Below are 24,138 nucleotides of genomic sequence, written 5' to 3'. Positions count from 1 at the left end.
AAAACCAAAAGTTATGTTTTCCTTCAATTAGAATCCATTATATTTTTGGTTTTTAAGAGACACATTAGTGTGAACACTTCTCCATTAGTGGATGTCATTCAGTTAGTCAACAATCTTCAAAAAAAATTGTCTTTTTTTTCACTTCAAATTCCTATACCCTCTTTACCAACCACCCAATTGTGAATGTTATGGCATCTGGCAGCTTTTGATATAGGTTTGCCATAAAGTGGCAGGTTGGCTTATCTATATTGATGACTAAGAAGCAGATTATCAATTTGGAATATGTAGCTAGTTCTAAAGCATTTGACTACATACACCCATTGTGTATTTGCCAACTGACTATCACAGGGATGAATGGGTGGATGGGGAGAGAAAATTCATGTGCCTCCACAATATAGAAACCTTAGTGTAACGGTGAATATAGGAGGCACGTCTTTTATGTAAACATTATGGAAGAAACTGCCTCATTTCCTGATTATCCTACAACAGGACAACACATGTCCTCTGCTTCTGGCATAGCTGCTCTTACCTCTATGACCATTTTACCCCAATAGTGGCTTAGCAACTTTGTTTTAGAGCATAGTGTTTCATGATAAATCGAAGTGGCTGAGCCACCAACGGAGAGGCATGGTCATAGAGGTAAGAGCAGCTATGCCAGCAGCAGAGGACATGTGTTGTCCTGTTGTAGGATAATCAGGAAATGAGGCAGTTTCTTCCATAGTGTTTACATAAATGCTGCCTATGGACTCCAGGAAATAAAAATTTTGGTAAGTAAATTTAGATTTTTTTATGGCCATTTTTTTCTCTATTGTGACTCTCATCCAGAGAGAATCCTCAATGTTTATGCCTCATTACTAGAAGGTAAAGGAGGCTTTGTGCTAATACATATAGTGCAGGCATTACCAAATATAAAATCTCCTTTTTAAAAAGGGATCTGTAGGTGACTTCAGTGATAAAGGAACAATAAACTTTATATACAAAAATGTGAGAAAAAACAAACAAAAAAGTTATATACAGCATGTTGTCCAAGAAGCAGGAAGTGATACTGTTTTATAGGGGAAGTGAAACAGATAATATGAGTTTTCTCCAAGTCCTTCATTGCTTGGGGATTTTCCTTGTCCTGAAACCTGCATTGGAATAAAGGCAGACTAGTCAGGAAAACAACTTTTGGACTATTGTGGTCATGTGACCCGGACGACACGAAACGTCTGATACACCCATTTCGACAGATGCTTGAAGATGAGAAAGATGACTAATGATATGTGCTGGACATGTATATTTCTGTAAACTCACAGGGGTCAAAACAAATAGGTGACAGCACTTTATTTTTGGATTTTTTTAAAAATTTTGCCGCAGTCTGTTTTTTGAACCGCTGCCCCGTTCCCGTGTATGGCGCTGTTCTATTCACAGGTCCTGGGCCGGAGCTGAAGCACAGGTGGTGGGCTGGCCTGTCCCCAGTGGGAGGAATCCCCCCCTGTATGACACGGCTCCATTGATTCTAATGAAGCCGCATCATAGAGGGGAGGGAATTCCCTCCTCCTGTGCTTCAGCTCCGGCCCGGGACCCGTTGACAGAACAACGCTGTACATGGGAACCGGGCTGCGGTTGAAAAAACGGACGACGGTATAGTCTTCCCCGTGACGGCATTGTTCTATCCCTGGGTCAGATTAAAGAGGATGTACCTGATGGTACATCGTCTTTAAGGGTGCCTTCACACGTACTGGATCCGCAGTGGATTTCACACTGCTGATCTAGTGCCATTCATCCCTATGAGAGCACATACAGCAAGATTGACATCCCGCTGTGAGTATGTGAGTTAACCCCACCGCCGCCGAGAGCATACATTACTTGCTCGGCGCTGCGGCTGCATGTGAGGCTCCTGGCTCCCATCAGTCTTGCTCAGCCAATCAGTGCACGGCAGCACTGATTGGCTGAGAGGGACCGGAGCCGGGAGCCTCACATGCAGCCGCGGCACCGAGCAGGTAATGTATGCTCTCGGCGGCGGGGGGGGGGGGGGATTAACTCACATACAGCGGGATAAATAGCACTGGATCCACAGCGTGAAATCCGCTGCAGATCTAGTACGTGTGAAGGCACGCTAAAAATTCGTTTACCGTTGGAGCATACGGGGTGTAAAGTTTACGAGGCAGCATGGCTGATTGCCCAATTATGACAACCAACTACAGTTACAATTTTACATATAGTATCTGATACTATAATAGGAAAGGACAAAACACAAGATACATAAAATATCGACATTGAACATTTTGGAAAGTATAAAGCAAAGGGAAAGAAAATCATTTTAATTTTGACATACTGTACCTTGTATAGTATGTAGAGAGGTAAAACAGCCTAGTGGGGTGAGCAGAAACGGTAGACGTTATGGCTTGCCAATAAGGTATAACATGGTCATGTCTACGATTAGATCTCCCTATGGCCTAATGTGGACCAATTTTAGTGCCCATGATATGAGGGTATCAATCTGACTTTGTATTACTACTAAACCAAACCATAGAGTTCTGAGGCAATAGACATATGAATATAGTGAACATAGAAATGTCTGAGTCTTCTGACTGTATAACAGGATTAGATCATAGTCAGCTGAAACTGGCCTAATGGGTATTAGGCAAAAGGGTAAAATTAGGACACCCAATCTTGTCCCATAGGCATTCATGGGATAAAACAAATTTGCACAATTTGGCACCCAACCACAATTTTTTTAAAATTCAAAAGCCTAATATTCACCCGCTGAATATCATAAAGGCAACTATCTTGTTAGTTAAAGAGTCACGAAGTTTATCCATTCACTTGGTAATTCCAAGTGAATTCAGGTAATTTACATGAATACCACCATATGGTTGCCTCTTCATAGTTTAAGGTCTTGAGGAAGAATCACACCCACTGGCTGTTCCGAATGATTATTGATCATTGGATTGGGAGCATGAAACAGATACAAGCTTTGATTATTTTGTAAGTTACATAAGACACATAGAATACAGGGAGGCAAACACTTAAGGATATGATTAGTTTTGTAAAAATTTGTAGAAAGGGCATGGAGTGGGGGTTTGAGAATGTATGTGACATTAGTTGACATAAAGCCTACTAAACTTCCGCACCTACCTTACTGTACCACACAACTCTTTGTTTTGTGTGTGCCAGACTCAACTCCAAGCTCTGTTTTGCAAGAGAGAAAATTGAATATTGCTATAGACACAATTACTGCATATAGGTGTTAGGAAAACCATCCAGGTATCATGTACTTCACTATTTATCAACCCATCATTTCACCAAAATATCTGGACCTCCTGTAGTTCAACTGAATTATACTTTGATCACCCAAGAACCCTAAAGAGATCTAAGTTGGGTTCATTATAGTTCAAGAAGGTCCAGATATTATGGCCATACAGCACTAAAATGTGACTATATTATAGTATTCTTAAAGTGGCCTTTAAGAGTTTATAGCATTGCAGTTTGACTTGGTCAGAAAACCTGGATACTAGACCATACAGATAGCCAATAATGTAGAAGATTCTCCTGGCCAGAACCTGATGGTTCAGTCACAGGCGTCACAGACGTAAATTATTAAGTGTTAACCTCAAAAATGACACAAATCTGTGTGTTCAGGTGTAGCTTTCATTTTCTGGAATTATGACGTATTCACAATAATGTGCATATGTTCTCAGAAGTGGGAAGGGAATAAGGCTTTGTTCCCACATTCACAGTTTTGTTGCATTTTTTGTTTACATAATTGAATTATGTGGCTCTGCAGTTCTGTCTAAACTGACAGCCTGGGCTTTGCCATGTGATCAGCATTACCAGGCTTAATTAGACTGTTTGTGACAAGAAAACCGGCTGCGATGAAGCCCGGTAATGCGGTTTATGAGGCAAAGCCCCGACAGTTAACTTAGAAAAAATTGCAGAGCCCATATCATCAATTAAGCTCTTATGTAAACAAAGAAATGCAACAAAACTGCTAATGTGTGAATACTACTTAAGTCAACTCTAGAGGCGGCTTTTCTTTGTTATCCTCCTCCCACTGCTCAATCCTCCCCACTTTCCACCACCATCTGCTGTTAAGAAAGTTGGGACACTCTCATACCTTAGATCTTGACCTGCTCTACTGACATTTATAATTTATCTAAATGTATACGCTCACCTTTCAAATATACACACAGGGGTCTTTATAAGTATTCTGTAGTCTAAGAGGGATAGGCTGTACTTCTTTTTTTTCGGAGACTGCACTAGTCTAGGGACAGATTTCTGTTCTTTATGTCCCTTTCATTGCACCTGTTATAAAATCTCACAAGCATGTGTACAATGTAGGAGGGATTAGTCTGATACCAAATATGCATTTCCTATAAGGATGCAGAATTGTGTCTCACAGATCACAGGAACCTAAGGAGAACCCGTAGAAGGGTCAGCGCAGGTAGACGTCTCGAAGACCAGCAAAATCACAGTTGGAGCATCACACAGAGATGCGACTCATTCGTTCTGTTTTATTACGCAATGGGTTTTAGTCTGTCTATTAAATCACAGACCTTTATCAAGCATGAAGAGTGGACACATCATTGAACCTACGGGTTCTCCTTTGGTTCCTCTGATCTCTTGAGACACAATTCTGCATGCTTCTACCCACCGTTCAAATTTCCGCAACAGTAAAGGCCACCTTACATATGTGGCAAATAGCGACAACCCACTTACACTTACTCCCACCTCGCTTTGCTAAACTGCCATTAGAGGTTATCCAGTGACTAATCCTAGACTCGGATATACTCAGGTATAAGGGTAGCTTCACACGTACCGACTCGCAGCGTTAATAACGCTCCAAGTCAGCTAGGTCCTGGCAGATCACTTTCACTACATACACACAGCGGTCCGAACGACCGCTGCGTGTATGTAATTCTGTCGGCCGCTTAACCCCTTCAGCTGCCGCCCGGCTCCCACTCTGTATACATTACCCGCTCTGTATACATTACCTGTCCTCACTGCACGGGGTCCCGGCGTACTGCTCTCCCGCCCGGCCGAACAGTGGCTGCGGCAGGGCAACACACTGATTGACCGGGCGGGAGAGCAGTACGCCGGGACCCTGTGCAGTGAGGAGAGGTAATGTATACAGAGCGGGAGCGGGGCGGCAGCTGAAGGGGTTAAGCGGCTGGCAGAATTACATACACGCAGCGGTCGTTCAGACCGCTGTGTGTATGTAGTGAAAGTGATCTGCCAGGACCTAGCCGACTCAGAGTGTTATTAACGCTGCGAGTCGGTACATGTGAAGCTACCCTAAAAACGTTACACCAACTCTATTAAAAAGGGCCAATTATTACAATTCTCAAGAATCTCTCAAAAATACCAAATACTAAACAAAGACTTCTTTAAATATCTTCAAATACGACACTTTGCGAGTACCGTACCCCCTACGAACTCCAAACCTGTAACTGTATATGAAAGGTATTTCTATGACACTACTAAAACAACTAAAGGTATCTCTTTAGCATATCAGGCACTACTAAATAAATCAGAGGTACCCCTACAATTTATGCAGAAATGGGAAACGGATCTAGGCCAATGTTTCACAAAGGAGCAATGGTTAAATTCCTTCAGACTCCCTCACAGCCTTTCCAAGTGTGCCACCCACCTAGAGGCATCAAGGAAGTTAACATACCATTGGTACCTTACCCCCTATAGACTCTCAACATTTTTTCCAGGTACCTCTCCCCTTTGTTGGAGATGCCACTCCCAAATAGGATCTATTACACATATATGGTGGTCATGTAGTCAAATTTCCAATTATTAGGAATCCATATCTTCCTTGCTGACACAAATAATAGGATACAGGATCCCATGGGGACCTGGACTTGCTCTCTTGTCCTTGGGATTAGAAGACCTACCAATTTCCGATAGGACTATAGTATTTCATGTCTTAGTCATTGCCAGATCCAAAGTTGCCCAATGTTGGAAATCGGTCAATGTGCCAACAGTATCAGAAATCATTAACACTGTTCACCACAACTTTATAATGGAACACATGATGGGGGCTGCTAATAAATCAAGCAATAAAGCATGTTGTACCAAATGGGAAAAGTGGCTACAATTTAGAAATCTGCTGCCTCCAATCTCACCAGAAGTGCCTTAAGGGGCTGATAACTAAGATGATGATCAAATGTACACATGGTCCTTTATTTGCTCTTATTTATGCGGAACCTTGAACAATCACTACCACAAGCTTCCCCCCCCCCCCTCTATCTTCTTCCTCTCCCCCCTCCTACCCACCCCTCCTTACCTCACCCCCTCCTCATATACTTAACTCCTGGCGAAGCACCTCTCTAGGTATTAGTGCTAATATGCTTCTCTCATCTCCCGAATTATCTTTCATTTATGTGTTAATGGAAATGCACTGTAATGTTTGAATTTGTTATGTATTGTTATGTTCTTTCTTATTATCCACTCTTGGATAATTACTGTATGGTAATTGTTTTTCTTTAAAACCCAATAAAATATTTGAATAAGACATCATATGCCTACAGTAGAGTTGTGCCTATCATTGCACAACTCCACAAGGTTAGTGCGTCCATCTATCACTGGAATAGACACACTAGCCTACTACATTCTGCACCAGGAGGCAGCCCTCTCTTTTTGTTTCCTATAAGGGACAAATTTAACAAAAAAAAAGGTCATCCCTATCCTATTGTGCTTTCCCTTAACCTAGGGCTTATATGGACCCATAGTACAGCTAATTGCATGAGGTAGATTGATATAGAATTTTGGAACATATAATAAAGCACTACTATTTGTTAGATAATGTCATCCTACATATAGCTCAGGTAATTAACCTAAGGGAATGATAAAATATTTTATGAGAAATTACCTTCTCCACTTTTTGAGTCCCTTTTCTTCTTTTTAGTTTTCGTTGAGCTTCTTTTGACCTTTGAACTATCAGAAGAATGTGAATGTGTAGATGTTTCCAAAGATCTATAAATGGAGCCATCACTTAGAACATTTTCCTTGGTTTGTGGGGCTCCTTCAGCCGACACCCTGCTGTTATTTGGTAGAGCTCCTTCAAGTGATCCATTTTTTTGAGCTGGCTGGGAAACATCTGTGGCTCCTTCACTCTGAACTGATGGGGAGACATCTTCAACTCCAATGTTCTGGACTGGTGGTAATTTATCAGTGGTCCTATCAGTTTGGATGGATGGGGGTTCATCAGAGATCGCTTTGCTTTGTACTATTAGTGATGACTTTTCAGAGGTCCCAATCTGGCCTGCTGGTGTGGAATCAGCAGCTTCACTCTTCCCATCCACAGGGGCCTCATCCACTGTCATCATCTCATCTCTTGTTGATGGCTGATGCTGAATGTGATCTTGAACTAAAAGAGAATTGTCATTCAATGAGATCTCCTTTGAAGAAACATTGACTGATCCTCTCTTCTCTGGTGAAGGGTCACCCGATGTCCCTTCCTTTATTTTTGAGCTCTCAGTTGTTTTGTTATTCTGGTCATGAGGAATGTCTTTCAAAAATGTTGTGTTTTTGGAGTCTACTACATCTGGTTGACAATAAGATTTATCCAAGTCGTTTGTGGAATTTGGTGGCACCTCATGAGTCTGTGCAACATCTTCCTGACATCCTGTATTTTTGGCTTCAACACTGCTACTCTTTGGGGCATTGGAATCACTAGGAAGATTTTGCTTAGGATTTTCAGGAAGATTTTCTCTGTGTACTTTAGTGGTGTTTAAAGCCTCTGTGGTCATGTTAGGGACAGCAATTGTGGCCAATGACTCATTTTTATCACAACTTTGTGTACCTTGAGTGGCCTTACACATATTTCCCTCTGTTCCTCCATTATCTGCTGACATGTCCTTTTGGTCTTTGTTGCCCTCGATAGAAGTAGATGGTTTTGCGTTATCTTCACCGTTAGAGACAGAAGTCTCTGTTACTGTACCCAACTTTTTTGAGTCTCTGTCCTTTACTTGTCCTGGTTTGCCTTTGTAAAATAGGATTAGACACTACTTTTAGCATCATAAATCTGAAAGGCAACGCAAGCACATGAAGAAACATACCTCCAGTGCACAAGCCAAGATATTTGTTAGTCATGCAGAATAATATTGGTTAGTCAGAAAGACAAATCTGCTTTCATACAGATCCTATCATACAAACATAAAACATGTCACAAAAACTAAAACAGTAAACAGGAAGGGCCAAGTAGCTAAAATTTTATTCCTTTTTTTTTTTGCATAGGAGCTCTAGCCTACATTTCAAAAAATTAACCAAAAATCTAAATTCTATAAAGACAACCTATGGCTTACAATCTCTTATTTTTTGAAGGCACTGCATCTGCTTCTTTGTTTACACAGGCACAGTGCCAATAATATGGTTGCGGCTTTGTCTAGTATTGCAGCTTTGTTCCATTCCCAATACAGTGGGCACAGCATTGAATCTGTGCAAGCAATGAATTGACACCACATGGGTATCCCAATCATACCAATAAATATCTAGGGAAAATCCTTTGCCATCAGATATGGAAAGATGCAGTTCATGGTCACATTTATCAATATATTTTACAGTATATATCCCAACATGGGTCATTTACTGTAATTCTATAGTCCAATCCCTGAGTAGGAGGAAAGTTGTACTGTTCTTTTTGGAAAAGAAGAGGAAATGAGTTTGTAGTAAGTCCATAAGACCTGTTTGAGCTTGCTATTAAATGGCCTCATTTTTGAGTCCTTGTTAAAGAGGTTAGGCTGGGTTCACACTATGTTTTTGCAATTAGTTTTTTTTAAAACCGATACACACAAATGCATCCGTTTTTCTCATCCGTTTTTTGCAAAAAACGGATTAAAAAAATGGTTGCAAAAATGTATTGTGAACCCAGCCTACCCAGGATTAGAAAATAATGGCTGCTTTCTTCTAAAAACAGTTGCACACCTAGTCACAGGTTGTGTGGGGTATTACAGCCTAAGGGTACTATTACACGGCCCGATAATAACTGTAAACGAGCGCCAATTTGCTAGATCAAAGCTCATTTACTGGGCCTACTACACAGCCCGATAATCGTTTAACAAGGGCTGCATGGACCTCGTTACCGATGTCCTTGCAGCCCTTGCTTAAACTCCATACATTACCTGTCCGTGGTCCAGGGCTCCCTTTGTTGTCCGCTTCTCCCTGGTCCCGCGCATTGCATCTTCAGAGCGGCATATCTGAGCTGACAGGCCGCTCTTAAGCTGCAGCGCGCGGGATTCAGGGAAAAGCAGACCGCAAGGGGAGCCCTTGATCATAGATGGGTATACACGTATACACTTTGTAAAATCTTCAGCCGCGCAGCGATGTGCGGTCGGTACCCGACAATTATTGGTCCAAACCTAAATCAACAATCAGCCATTGATCGCTGTCATCTGCTGACCATAGTGTTTATTACACGGAACGATAACCGGCCAGATAGGGCGGATTCGGCCGATAATCGTTCCGTGTAATAGGGCCTTAACACTATTTGCATCAATGGAACTGAGCTGGAATATATTCATGTGGGGATAAAAGGAAGCCATGTTTTTCTGAACCTGGATAGAGATGAGCGAACCGGGTTCGGGTTCGAGTCAATCCGAACCCGAACGTTCGGTATTTGATTAGCTGGGGCTGCTAAACTTGGATCAAGCTCTAAGGTTGCCTGGAAAACATGGATACAGCCAATGACTATATCCATGATTTCCACATAGCCTTAGGGCTTTATCCAAGTTCAGCAGCCACCGCTAATCAAATGCCGAAAGTTCGGGTTCGGATCGACTCGAGCATGCTCGAGGTTCGCTCATCTCTAAACCTGGACAAGGCAAGGACCTGTGAACTGTACTAAACTGAATGTTGATCAGTATAGGTTCTATGGTGATCCATGTTTGGTGGAATGAAGACATCTAGGCATTGCGTCTATAATATGGAAAGGAAAATATCCTCACACTACAACTGCATGAAACCGGCCTAAGAATACTTTGAGCTACTCAGGGACTGTAATACACAGAGGATATGAATACTTAATTTCTTCTATGGTAACAAAAGGTCATATTAAAAGGCAGCATGTACTCATTTGACAATGAATATAATTGTTTTTGAAAACATAAGTGCTCTTGACCCCCAAAATGAAAACAAGAAAAATCCTGATCACATGCACATTCTTTTCATGCAGCATTATGTACAAGTTTTGCATGTATAAAATAGAAGCAAAAAAAAAAAAAAAAAAAAAGGGCAAAAAGAAATTAGCAATACAATTACATGCAGATAAAGTATTTTTTTCTGAAATACTTTCCACATAGACATCTATTTTTCATTTTTTTTTTCAAACAAAGCAAGAAAAAGAATTAGTAGCAGAATGGGAGGCATGCAGTCCAAATGAAGCAGGGCCCAAGCCATAATGGTTAGTCTTTTGTGAAAGCAAAGCTTGAGAGATGCATTCGCATAGGAGACCTAACTGGCCTCCGGGGAAAAGCTGGGGTAACGTTACCATTCAGTTCACTATTTGAGTTCCTTTGAGCATCCTCTGATTCCGGTTTGCTTTTTGAAGTCTTACGGAGCTGAAATCCCTTTTTAATATCGGCCAGTAAAGCATCGATGATGCAGCCTTCTTCCAACTTTGCTCCTCCTTTCCGAACTTATTAAAAAAAATAAAATTTAAAATTGCAAAATATATTAGTTTGGAGATTTTTTTTTTCTTAAAAAGGTATGTATTACAATGAAAAACTAATATGTCAGAAGTTTTGATCATTCGTGGTCCGAGTGCTGAGATCCCACTGATAAATGGACACGCTAAGCTAAGCAATATACTGGTCAATGTCAATCAAAACCTCTGACATGACAACTAGGACACTTTTTTTTTTTAAGCGAAAGACACCCTTTAAAGAAAATAGGAAAAAGATGACAAAAGAAAGTGTATAAACAATATTTTTTTCCCCTAAAGGCCATTCAATCCTTGGTTTGTAAATCTGGATAAAAATAAAATACATACGGATAAGCATGCAATAAAAACAACAAACTGGACCATTGGCCATTATGAAAATCTAGATATACAGATATCTCTGTCCTAAAAGTAATGTTTTAATGGCTACAGTTGTAAGTACATTTTGAAAGGAATGGTATGAGGACACTGGTGCCATATTCACAGTATTTTTGCTCAGTATTTTGCAACCAAAACCAGGAGTGGATTGAAAACACAGAAAGACTATGGAGGAGATTTATTAAACATGGTGCAAATTGAAACTGGCTCAGTTACCCCTAGCAACCAATCAGATTCCACTTTTCATTTCACACAGACTTTTTGGATAATAAAAGGTGGAATCTGATTGGTTGCTAGGGGCAACTGAGCCAGTTTCACTTTACCCCCCCATGTTTGATAAATCTCCCCCGATGTTCACACACTGTTAGTGCATGGATGCCATTTAACGGCCGTTGTTTTAAAGCAGGGATGGGGAACCTTCGGCCCTCCAGCTGTTGCAAAACTACAATTCCCATCATGCCTGGACAGGCGAAGCTAAAGCTGTCCAGGCATGATGGGAATTGTAGTTTTGCAACAGCTGGAGGGCCGAAGGTTCCCCATCCCTGCTTTAAAGTGACACTGTCTCCCCCAATAATCATTTTTCAATCTTTACAGGTGTGTGTAACCCGCCTATATCTCTCTGCATACCTGTAACTATTTTTCAGTTTCATGAGGTGGCTTACCCTGAAATTGTAATTTGGCCGAGTATCTTCTAGCGCCACTGGGCGGGGCTTGGTCCCTGAAGCGCCACATAGCCCCGCCCATTACAGCGCCGTTGACCCCGCCCCCTTGGGCTCCGTTTTGAGGCCTCCTTGACGTGCGCGTCCACATCTCCCGCCGTCTTCCGCGTGCGGGAGCGTCATGTGGCACGCAGGCGCAGAAGGTGACCGCCGGGTCACCCACAGCCGGGCTGTGCGTGCGATCGCACAGCCCGCCGATTACACCAGCCGCACCGTCCCTTGTTGTGTGGGACTCTCCGGAGGCCTCGCTGCGGCTGTGAAACCCTCCTCACAGCCAGCAGCGAGGCGCAGACATAGTGCGCAGGCGCACTGCGGCGGTCCTTTTCGGCGCATGCGCAGTGCGCAGCGGACGCTGCAGTGCGCCTGCGCACTATGTCTGCGCCTCGCTGCTGGCTGTGAGGAGGGTTTCACAGCCGCAGCGAGGCCTCCGGAGAGTCCCACACAACAAGGGACGGTGCGGCCGGTGTAATCGGCGGGCTGTACGATCGCACGCACAGCCCGGCTGTGGGTGACCCGGCGGTCACCTTCTGCGCCTGCGCGCCACATGACACTCCCGAACGCGCAAGACGGCGGGAGATGCGGACGCGCACGTCACGGAGGCCTCAAAACGGAGCCCAAGGGGGCGGGGTCAACAGCGCTGTAATGGGCGGGGCTATGTGGCGCTTCAGGGACCAAGCCCCGCCCAGTGGCGCTAGAAGATACTCGGCCAAATTACAATTTCAGGGTAAGCCACTTCATGAAACTGAAAAATAGTTACAGGTATGCAGAGAGATATAGGCGGGTTACACACACCTGTAAAGATTGAAAAATTATTATTGGGGGTGACGGTGTCACTTTAAAGTAACGGCAATTATTTGCCATAAAATGACGGCCATCCGCTCAATTTCAACAGTGTGTGAACAGAGCCTCTCTGTGTTTTCAGTCCACTCCTGGTTTTGGTTGCAAAATACTGACCAAAATTCGAAGCAAAAATATTGTGTGTGAACATAGCCTAAAAGATAAGTTTTAAAAGCATATTTGGCATCAACCAAATACAGTCTTTCTTCCTTTAAAAAATACTTAAATGTCCCATAAGAAAATTTGATTTGGGCCTAAACACAGGTTAGACATGTTGGCTGAACCTGCTGAGTTTTGGCCGGGACAAGAAGAGTGTGCAAATATGTGATGTGATCGGAAGAGATAACTGTTGGCTGAACAAGCTTGTTCTCATATGTGTATAGCTTTTTTTTAGTTGTAGTGCAGCTTACTGATTTTTCCATTATCTCCTTTCTGTCTTTTTGCTTCTTCTTCTTCAATTTGTTTTTTCCTCTTCTCTGCCTTTACTGCTTGCTCTTTTCTGTCTTTATTTTCCTAAATTAAAAAAAATATGTTTATAAATGATAAAAAAAAAAATCTGAGCATATTCAGGGACACAAATAAAGGATAGACTGACAGGTTACTTATTGGAGACACATTTCCAATCACATATAATCACAGAAGAAAAATAATGGTGACATTGATTGCATGAGGATCTATCCACCAAACCTAAGCAAAAACCTCAAAATCTTCATATTGCATTTTCCACCAGATGTCATAACGGCCACTGCCGGATCACCCTGTTGTGTCCCTGTTGGATCCAATGGGGGGTCACACGGATTATGATCTCATTATGTGTTCAATTCCATGGAGACCCAAACTTCTGGATTAAGAGGATTTCACCTTTGATGCAGCAGCGAGCCGCCATGACAGCTACACTTTAAGATTCTAATAAATTTACAAACAGTATCTCAAAATGAGTGGGTATCCTCGATTCATGTATCAACGTACCATGTTACTATTAAAAAATAACCAAACCAAGGTTTAAAGAGTTTATCGTTCCACTGAATTTACCACTATAGGATAGAATTATAAGGCTACAAACCTTCCTTGCTTTCACAAAGAGATCCCTAAAGGTTTTCATGGTTCCAAAAGTATCTTCTAGTGAAAGTATTGCTAGGTCTTCGCATAAGTAATCTGCTAGTTTCTTTTTCTTCTGTGAAATATCTTCCAGCTGTTCTTCCAAGCCCTTAAGGCCATCAATACAGTCCTACAAATACAGCATTGCATATAGTTATTAGTAAAATACTTCCTGCAGCAATACACACACCACTGATGGCCTCATAGGAGGCTTTCTGGTTGTAAAAAGATCGCCCAGCACGCCACTCAATATCTATGGGACTTTTGAAGATTGCCAAACATTAAACTCTGCTATATTCTACAGAACTGTATTGTTACAGATAAAGAAAATAAACTTGATAAAAAGTCTCCAATACCTTAGACAATATTAGACTAGAAATAAAATGCCTAAGAGAAGCTTTATAGCTCTTAAAGCAAAGTAACTGATGGACAAAATAACTACAGTAAAATATATTATATTAAAGGGGTACTGTGGAGAGTTATTTCCTCCAAATCAACCAGTGTCAGAAAGTTATACAGATTTGTAAATTACTTCTATTAAACAATCTCAAGCTTTCCAGAACTTATCAGCTGCTGTATGTCCTGCAAGAAGTGATGTATTATTTCCTGTCTGACAAAATGCTCTCTACTGCCACCTATATCCCTGTCAGGAACTGTCCAGAGCAGTGGCAAATCCCCATAGAAAACTACTTCTACTTTGGACAGTTCCTAAAATGGACAGAGGTGGCAGCAGAGAGCACTGTGTCAGACTAAAAAGAATGCATAACTTCCTGCAGGGCATACAACAGCTGATAAGTACTGGAAGACTTGAGATAATTTTTTTTTATATATGCACTTATAACTCACCTGTATACTTTTCTCGTACTGTTCTTTCACGTCGGTAGGTGACTTGAAGAGTTTATTTTGCAGTTCCTTTAATTTTTTAAGACTGCTGCTGGTTTCAGAGTAAATATTTTCTATGTTAACTCTAAAAAAGAAGAAGAAAGAAAGAAAAGAAAACACTAATTTTTGGAGCACTAAGCTCTGTGTCCCCAATGCAAAATGTATATGACATTTACAGTGCTATTCCCTTTTTATGAGGCAAAGGGACATTTGGATTCCTTTAGGCACCATATCCTGTGTAAGGCTGCTACCCTGCATAAGCTTGATGCTTACAGGAGCAATGGGAAGTTAAAGGGGTTGGCCATTTTAAATAGTAGTAAAAATAGTTCAGTGTACAGTATTAGTAAGTGTACTCACTGTATATACTGACAACAGCTCCTATGCCCCTCACAGAGCTAAACTCAGACACCCCTCCTCCAGGCTTGGCTGTCCTGCTGTGTGGTGAGTCTGTCCATAAGATGGCTGACATGGAGGAGCATGTGGCCATGCTCCACCCTCAGTGTCCTTCATAGGCATATACAGGCTCAGTGGTGGACAGTAGGGGCGAGGCATGGTCACATGCTCCTCCATGTCAGCCATCTTATGGCCTCACCACAGAGCAGGAGAGTCTGATTTTAGCTTCATCAGTGTCTCTATCGCTGTCAGTAAATGCAGTGAGTACACTTACTAATACTATGCAATGACCAATTTTACTATAAAGTGGCCAACCCCCATAATGGTTATTCCTTATATACATCACTATATAAGTGGTTTTACAGGATGATTAATATTATCTTTGGTCTTGATCACATCTGTGTTCAGCACTTTCATTGTTCTTCATCATAAGAAAAAAAAGTAGAATAATTAGATTTCCTAAATTCTGAAAATACACGGCATCTGGCAGACACCATTCATGTTAATGAGTTCACAGGTTTACCAGCATGATGTCTGGCATCTTACTGTAGAAAAGAATGCTACATGCTGTACTATTTTGTCTGGTATTTTTTTAAGAATCTGGGAGAGGTTCCTAACCTCCAAAACAGATGTAAACAGACAAGGCATGCCTATACATTTCTTATCACACAGGTGCAGGACATACTCAGGAAAAACCTATAGAGACTTTGGTTCTTACCCGGCAGCCTTCGATACTTTCTCGAGGTCATTTGGAAGTTCAAGAAGATCTGTATAATTTCCTTCAATTTCCTTGAATAGTAGGAAAATACATTATGTACATAAAAAGGCAGCGTAACGTCATGAAGAAAGTATTATATTATTATGTTTTATAAATCAAAGGAGGAGGTTACCTCTAGGATATGGTGTAGTAGAGTAATACGGGTTTGATTGGCCTTTGTCTCGGTCAGCTTCAGCAAGGTGCTTATCTTAAAGCCATTGGCATTTCCAGTATGACTTCCCTAGATGACGATTATTATGAAATATAATATATTTTTCCACTTGTTATCATCATGCCATTTTTAGGTCTTATATTATGTGCTTACTAAACTCTAAAGGCTGTATTAGATGGCCCAACTCTTGCTGTAAGACAAAGACGACCTACCAGGTCAGCTCATACTAACCAAGCATATTAGACGGTTTGACAACCATGTGGGTGGGCTGCACTGATATCATTAGCGATGTCTGTGCTGCCCTTGCTTTAAAGAGGTAAAACAATAAAAAAAAAAACACTTACCTCTCCATGCTCCACCATTGTCCTCCTGCCATACCTCTGTGTCCCTCACTGACTGCAGCTGCCACAAAACCCATCTCGGCAGTAACAACTAGCTCAGCCAATCACATACAGGGCAAGACAGCGCTGCGGCCAGTGATTGGTTGAGCGGGAAGTTCAGTGACGGCTGCGGTCAGGGCGGGATGCAGACACATGCCAGGACACCTGGGGAGTGTGGAAAGGTAAGCATAGCTGAAAATGTATTTTTTATAAACTGACTCATGCCATTACAAGGATTACCCGGCCAATTATTAAATATGTTGAAAGAAAACAATCAGCTGACAAGTTAAACGATTGCTCATCGTTGTCTTTATTACACGGAGCGTTATCTGCCCAATACAGCAGAAAATCATTCAATGTATTAGGGCCCTAAGGCTGTGTAAAGAAAGTGACCATAGAAAGTAAGTCAGATAAAATATTTTAAAAGCCTATGTAGCGAATAGAATTACAAGTGAGGGAGCATTTACAAGGAATATGATGGTTATAATAAAGGTGTCATTACAGGAACAATTATCACCCGAATAGGATGATATCACCCTATCAAATAAGGCGAGCAAACCCCCCCTTTTTCTTTATGACTCCATGTGTAAAGGGAATGCAGGGAATAATGTAAGCAATGGGCCACACCAACAGTCATAGCTGTAGTTGCCCCCATACGGTGGTCAAAGCACTTAATAGACTCTTTAAATAGGTGCTGATCTACAAAAGCATGTCATGCTATAAGGCCCTTATTCCGAGAAACCACTATAAAACACTATTTTTTGATACTTACATAATTTAAAAAGTTCCCAACTTTCAAGACAAGTTGACAAAAGATTGGAAGCCTAGTGCTGGCAAGAATATCTGGGGAAAAAAAAAAAGAAAAAGAAAAGAAATAATGTCAATTAGCAGCTATGTAACACCATGTCAGCAATAATGGATTTGAAAAACGAGACAAAATTACCATCACAAGCAATGCTGACAACTTCTGTCTTTGGTCGTAGCATTTCCAGCATGAGGCTACTTTCTTCACAAGCCAGCATGCATTCAATACGCAGCTGATAGCTGCAAATGGAATTGGATATGATGAATAAAGCTGAATTCTTAGGGTCGCTCACGAAAATTGAAGACCCCCCTCAGATCCCAAAGAGTGTGGTAAAGAGCTATACTTTTCTCAAAGTGGCCACTGATATTAACAGATATAGTACATGGGTACTGTAAGTTTCAAAGTATCCTCCCACCCCTTGACAGACGCCATTGGCAAACGAAAGTCTGTGTTATTCATGTCACCTCTCTCATGGGATAGGGGCCAAGGTGACATTTTTCCACATCAATACTTTAGTTAATTGTTCTTAAAGAAAATTAAACTACTTACTTTGAAACACCAAGAAGCAACAAATAAAACTGATCGGCATTTGATAGTTTGGATTTATCTTCTTGGAAAGCCTTCAGATTTTCCACCTAAAACCAAAAATGGCAGAATATATATGAATAATGGAATTAGTACATGGGTGACACATCAGACAATCCAAAGTCCCTATTTTGGTGTATTGTCTTGTATAAGGTCAGCACAGATTAATTAGGGTTGGTACTGTATGTCTCTTAAACATAAGATCAGTATATCACTGATTAGTATAAACTAGTCTACAGTAATGAACACTAGTATAAAAAGTAAAAAAGTAAAACATAACCCCCCCCCCACACTCTCCCCAATAATAAAAAATGCATTATATTCTCCACATATAGTAAAACGTTATGTAAAACACTTAAGCACAAAACATATACATGTTTGGTATTGTCACGTCTGTTATGAGCCAAGCTATAAAACTATATCACTATATATACCGCAAGGCGCACGCTGTAAAATAAAAATGAAACATTCCCAGAATTGCTGTATTTTGTCAACACAAACAAGAGATCCAAAAGTCATATATATGTAAAACTTGGTATCAATCAAAACTTCTTCATGCAAAAAAAAGCTCCATCACATGAAAGATAAGAAAAGATAACACTATGGATCTTACATGTGGCAACAGTCAATTCTTTGAGCGGAGAGCGACAGAAGTGGAGGCGCGTGAGCTCTCCCATAGAGACACTGTGTGACATTGAGGCAAACGGGATTCAAGTTCCAACGCTTTTGCTCCGTGTGAACATACCGTAAGATGGTTATGTTAACCTCAATATACTGTCAATCCACTGCATTTTGTTTTAATATTTTTGAATACAATACAACTTTGCCCTTACCTCATGTTTTTCAGGAAGCAGCTTGAGGAATTGTTTTAAAACTTCAATATCAAACTTGGAGCGATCTCCTTTTTCAATTAGTCCAATTATTTCTTCATTGGGACTAAAACACAAAGAAATGTTCACCTCAATCAAGAATACATAAAAAAGCTTTAGCTGTCCAGGCACGATGGAAATTGTACTTTTGCAAGAGCTGGAGAGTTTGACACCTGTGTTCTAGGCCCTAATGTAAAAGCCCTACCACCCATGTGCCCATTATAATGCTGGTGTCTTCTTATGTTGTAGAGCAGTGATTTTCAACCTTTTTTTGAGCCGCGGCACACTTTTTATACTTAAAAAATCCCGGGGCACACCACCAACCAAAATGGCACAAAATGACACTAAAACAGTACATATTATACATATAGTTAATAATATAGATTCTAAATGTATTTATACTCACTCAGTGTGAAACCTGGGCCTGTTTTCTTCTCCCCCCCTGCTTCTCTCCTGTGCTTCTCTCCACCATACCTCTCCCCCATGCTTCTCTCCTGTGCTTCTCTCCAACAAACTTCTCCTCCCTGCTTCTCTCCACCATACTTCTTCCCACTACTTTTCTCCTGTGCTTCTCTCCCCCATGCTTCTCTCCACCATACTTCTTCCCACTACTTTTCTCCTGTGCTTCTCTCCCCCATGCTTCTCTCGTGTTCTTCTCTCCCCCATGCTTCTCCCCCTGCTTCTCTCCTGTGCTTCTCCCCCATGCTTCTCTCCTGTACTTCTATCCCCCATGCTTCTCTCCTGTGCTTCTCTCCACCATACTTCTCCCCCCTGCTTCTCTCCTGTGCTTCTCTTCAGTGCTTCTCTCCACCAAACTTCTTTCCCTCCTGCTTCTCTCCGCTGTTTCTCTCCCCCATCCCCAGGTTTCTCTCCCCCCCTTCCTCCTCACCTCCTCCGAGATGGTCGCCGCTGCTGTCCGCCTCACCTACTGGCCACCCGTAGGGCCCGGATGTGCTCCTCCAATCAGCGGAGACCGGGAACATGGTGCACTGCGGCGGGCCATAGCGCACGTTGATTGGATGCGTGCATCACGGCCCGCCGCAGCGCACCACGCAACCGCCCACATTATAATCCACCACTGATTGCTGCGCATTGCCGGGGAACAAAACACAGGGGCACCATAGTTTGGGGAACTTTCCCCGCGGCACACCCGACCATGTGTTGCGGCACACTGGTTGAAAATCACTGTTGTAGAGAACTTTGGATCCAGTTGCCACCTTTATCTCTGTAACTCAATAGCTACACCCCGGGAGTTGCATGTTTGCTTACAATTTGATCTCACCACTTGACCATAAAGGAAACCATGGTCTTCCATAAACTCATACGTCACTGACTTACCACTTAAATTGTTTCAAAAATATGTTCAGGTTGAGGTTCTTTTTAGGATCCAAGAATGAAATCTGGGGGGGGGAAACATAAAAACATAAGAAACTGATGTGACATGATTGTGGCATTTTGGGGATGGTGGTACTGTACCTCTTTTGGAGGTTTCTTTGCTGGTGCTGCTGCTGCTTTGTCCTTGGCTGGAGTTTGTGGAAGACAGAAGAGCTGCTCAATGCTGGAGTAGTTGGGTTCTGGAGTTTCTACAACAGTGTTTGGTGAAGACCACAGAGACTGATCACCTTAAATAAGAAAAAAGTCACAGTTATGCAATTGCTTCTAACATATAATAATGATACCTCGGAAGGATATAAATATATATATATAAAACACACAGGGGACATACCTTTGGCAACATTAGGAGGCAGTTTCTGCCAGTTCAGTTTTTTCATCTTTAATGATGGCCTATTGACTTTGTGGGTGCTGGGTGGTCTTGCATAACCCAAAGAATAACTTACATGTGCAACAACAACTTCTTCACCAAAGCCCCCTGGAGGAGGTGGTGGTGGCATCATTCCTGGAGGAGGTGGTGGTGGTGGAAGTCCGCCCATGCCTGGCAGAGGAGGTGGTGGAGGGGGAAAGCCACCCATCCCTGGAAGAGGAGGGGGTGGTGGAGTGAAACCTCCCATCCCTGGAAGAGGAGGAGGTGGAGGAGGAGGGAAACCACCCATCCCTGGAAGAGGAGGAGGTGGAGGAGGGATACCCGCCATCCCTGGAAGAGGAGGAGGTGGAGGAGGGATACCAGCCATCCCTGGAAGAGGAGGTGGTGGAGGAGGAGGTGGTGGTGGTGGTGGAGGTGATACCATAGCACCTTGAAGCGGAGGAGGGGGAGATGGAAATCCATCCATGACAGGAAGAGGTGGTGGTGGTGGAGGAGGAGGTGACACTCCCATGGAGGGAAGTGGTGGAGGAGGAGGAGGTGGTGATGGCGTAGACTGCTTTCCTGGCAATGGTGGATGAGAGGGAGGGCTTCCAGATAAAAGAGTCGGTGAAGTCTTTTCAATTAATGAATTCTCTTGGGAACCTTTTGAGGACTCAGCTGCCTTATGACTAGATAAATTACAAGTCTCATCTTTGGGTTTGTCTGTCTGTATACTTTTGTGTACTTTTTCGACATTTTGATCTTTGGTCTTTTGTTTACTTTGTTTCTTGGAAGCTAAAAGTCTATCCATGACCTCCCCAAGGTTGTTACTTTTGCCTGTTCATATAAACAAAGAAAAAGATTGTTACTTAGACAAAATAAAGTACAATGTAAGGAAAATAAATAAATAAATAAAAATACTTAATGAATTTTAGGAGTTACGTACAGTCATCTGCAAGCAATACAGCTCTGTTCACCAGGAATTCCAAGGCTTCCCAGAGTAATGGACTGGAAGGATGCGATACATCAAGGTGCAAAAGACCTTGCAAAATGGAGAGTAGTTGAATGGATAAAGGTGAACAACTTACCTGCAAAATAAGAATAGTTGAGACGTTAAAAACATGTAACCTTAGCAATGACTTCATTGTAACTAGGTCTTTTTGAAGAAGGTCGTCCACCATACATAATATACACGTACTTTGTTAAAGAGTGTTGCGAAAACCTCTTGATGGTTGTTCATATCAATCCCTCCATAAATCTTAAGAAGATCTTCATCATCCTCCGACTTGGCTTCCTCAAACACACAGGCCTGAACTAACAAGTCATCATCCTCCAGATCCCTGAACCAAAAGGAAAGGAAATCAAGTGGTTAACGTATGTGACAAAAGAAGTTATACATCTAATTGAGATCACTTATTGTAACACTGCAGAAATAGGGGAGACCATGCATTTGAAAAACGTTTGGACATGCTTTTCTGGGCATGCTTTTTCAATTAAAGGGGTTATCCAGCGCTACAAAAACATGGCTACTCCCCCCCCCCTCTCTTGTCTCCAGTTCAGGTGTGGTTTGCAATTAAGCTCCATTTACTTCAATGAAACTGAGTTTGAAATCCCACCCAATCTGGAGACAAGAGAGGTGGGAAAGTGGCCATGTTTTTGTAGTGCTGAATAACCCCTTTAATACTGTTAATGGCTGTGTAGTTTGCAAGCAGTTTACCTGCAAAAGTATGCAGCATTGCACCTCCAGCCACAAGACCCCCCCCCTGGCCCCCATACATATTATGACCTGACCTGGCTTAGTCCTGAGAGAACGAAGGAACCAGGGCTGGGCCAGGTGAGCATTAGTTTGTTTGTGTGTGTTGGGTTTGCTTGTATCACTACATACAAGCAGTGGTCTGAAAGACCGCTGTGTGTACGTAATGCAGCCGCCCCCTTAACCCCTTCGGCTCCCACACCGCTGTCTCCATACATTACCTGGCTCTGGCTGCACGGGGTCCTGCTCTGCCGCCCAGCCAATCAGTGGCTGCGGCTGGGCAACACACTGATTGGCTGGGCGGCAGAGCAAGACGCCGGGACCCCGTGCAGCCAGAGCCAGGTAATGTATGGAGACAGCTGTGCGGGACCGTTGCGGGAGCCGAAGGGGTTAAGGGGGCGGCTGCATTACATACACGCAGCGTTCTTTCAGACCACTGCTTGTATGTAGTGATAGGGGCCTTCCAGGACCTCGGCTCGTAGCAGAAACTCGCAGCAAGTTTTTTGCTGCGAGTCGGTATGCGTGAAGGCACCCTTATGTGATATCAAGGGGAGTTGTGCCAGATAAAAAAGTTCTATTATATCCAATAGGAAGTAGAACTTATATGAGTTAGTTAGCATTGTCCTTATGGCTACACCAGTCAAACCTTTTACAAAACTTACAATTAAGGTGGATTGAATGTTTTTACCTTAATTTTGTTAACACATCCAATAGCTGAAGACCTGCAATACACAGAAGGATATCCATATTACTATGGTTTTATAGTATATTTCATATAATAAAATAGTTCCATACCCCTAAATATATCTTATAAAATAACAATCCCTTTATTAATATAGCACTAACTGATTCCGCAGCACTTCACACAGATTTTGTCAATTATTATATTTGTCTGCAAAATATATCAGGGAAAAGGAAACATCTGCTTACATAGGTCTCAAGAGTCTCTTCTGCTCAATCGTTGTTCCTTCAACAGCAATGAGAGGCAGCGCTAATACAGGATGTGTAGGGAAGTAATAATATCCTGCAACCCATGTCATAGAGCAAACGGGGACAAGAAAGTAATCCAATGTAATGGGAATGATACCTGGTTGATGAACGAGGAATTATTGTGGTATGGACATACTCTAAGCAGGAATGGCCCTAGATGAGTTCATTTGCTCTTTCCTAGTCCCTTAGGCTGGGTTCACACTGCATTTTTGCCATCTGTTTAGTTGATCCATTTATTGGGAAAAAAACCAAATGCATTTGTGTGCATCTATTTTACCATTGACTTCTATTGACTTGGTTTTTTTTCATTAAACGGACAGAAAAACGCCTTGTGAATCCAGCATTACATTTTTGCATGTCTTGCATATTGTTCCCCCACCATTGCATGGAAACCAGTTCTTCCCCAAATGTATTGTGACAACTATAGTGAGTCGTACAATAGAGTGTATATAATTTACACCTGTATGCAATATAAATTACCTCACAAGAATAAATGTCCATCTCTCTGAATTGAAAATGTAATAAAACTTTATTTTAATCCATCACAGATGCACAAAAACCAATGTTACCAGTGTGTACAGTCTGCTGCCCCCCCCCCCCCCCCCCCCCCCCCCCACACACACACACCTCACACTTGTGTAAGGGTGCGTTCACACACACTGGATCCGCAGCAGATTTGTTGGTGCAGATTTGATGCTGTGTTCACTTATTTAGATCAAATCTGCTGCGGATCCGGACCATCAAATCCACTGAGATACTGTATGTGTGAAGTTACCCTAACAGAGTCTACCTGGAAAGGTGCGGCTGGAATATGGGTACAGAGTAGAGATGAGCAAATATACAGTAAGGACGAAGCGAAGCGATTTGTCCCATCTGTATTCCGCTCATCGGGCTGCAGTGCTTTGAAGTGTACTCCGCTCCATGCCGCTCCTTCCTATGTGCTCGGAAAAGATGGATCCCATCCTGGGAATCTTCTCCCAGTTTCCCAGGACGGGATACATCTATTTTCCAGCACCTGGGAAGGAGTGGCACAGAGTGGAGCACATTTCAAAGTGCCGCAGCCTGATGAGCGGATCACAGATAGGGACGAAGGGCTTGTATATTCGCTCATCTCTAGTACAGAGTATTTAG

General features: G+C 42.3%; 1 protein-coding gene across 3 annotated transcripts in view; it reads right to left on the bottom strand.

Moving 5' to 3' along the window:
* Window positions 1–534: 534 nt before the first annotated feature.
* The window catches only part of INF2 (inverted formin 2), a 57,027-nt gene continuing 33,423 nt past the window's right edge, over window positions 535–24,138 (bottom strand). Inside the window, exons 5-23 of one of the 3 annotated variants that reach the window (XM_069950912.1) lie at window positions 22,706–22,739; window positions 21,463–21,604; window positions 21,211–21,352; window positions 20,250–21,101; window positions 20,000–20,145; window positions 19,862–19,923; window positions 18,488–18,590; window positions 17,619–17,704; window positions 17,208–17,308; window positions 17,037–17,107; window positions 15,846–15,953; window positions 15,674–15,744; window positions 14,527–14,647; window positions 13,646–13,810; window positions 12,993–13,095; window positions 10,478–10,624; window positions 6,863–7,975; window positions 3,121–3,174; window positions 535–1,127 (exon numbers count right to left, since the gene is read on the bottom strand). In XM_069950912.1, coding sequence (XP_069807013.1) covers window positions 3,122–3,174; window positions 6,863–7,975; window positions 10,478–10,624; window positions 12,993–13,095; window positions 13,646–13,810; window positions 14,527–14,647; window positions 15,674–15,744; window positions 15,846–15,953; window positions 17,037–17,107; window positions 17,208–17,308; window positions 17,619–17,704; window positions 18,488–18,590; window positions 19,862–19,923; window positions 20,000–20,145; window positions 20,250–21,101; window positions 21,211–21,352; window positions 21,463–21,604; window positions 22,706–22,739 — 3,620 coding nt within the window. In that variant the 3' untranslated portion in view covers window positions 535–1,127; window position 3,121. Of the gene's footprint in view, window positions 1,128–3,120; window positions 3,175–6,862; window positions 7,976–10,477; window positions 10,625–12,992; window positions 13,096–13,645; window positions 13,811–14,526; window positions 14,648–15,673; window positions 15,745–15,845; window positions 15,954–17,036; window positions 17,108–17,207; window positions 17,309–17,618; window positions 17,705–18,487; window positions 18,591–19,861; window positions 19,924–19,999; window positions 20,146–20,249; window positions 21,102–21,210; window positions 21,353–21,462; window positions 21,605–22,701; window positions 22,740–24,138 lie in introns of those variants that run through there. The other 2 variants (XM_069950913.1, XM_069950914.1) reach the window with 2 other exon arrangements.

The sequence above is a fragment of the Dendropsophus ebraccatus genome, chromosome 13 (genome assembly GCF_027789765.1).
Source record: "Dendropsophus ebraccatus isolate aDenEbr1 chromosome 13, aDenEbr1.pat, whole genome shotgun sequence".
NCBI classification, from domain to species: Eukaryota; Metazoa; Chordata; class Amphibia; order Anura; family Hylidae; genus Dendropsophus; species Dendropsophus ebraccatus.
Note: the sequence above shows the minus strand (reverse complement) of the source record. Positions and strands in the feature narration are given on the sequence as shown.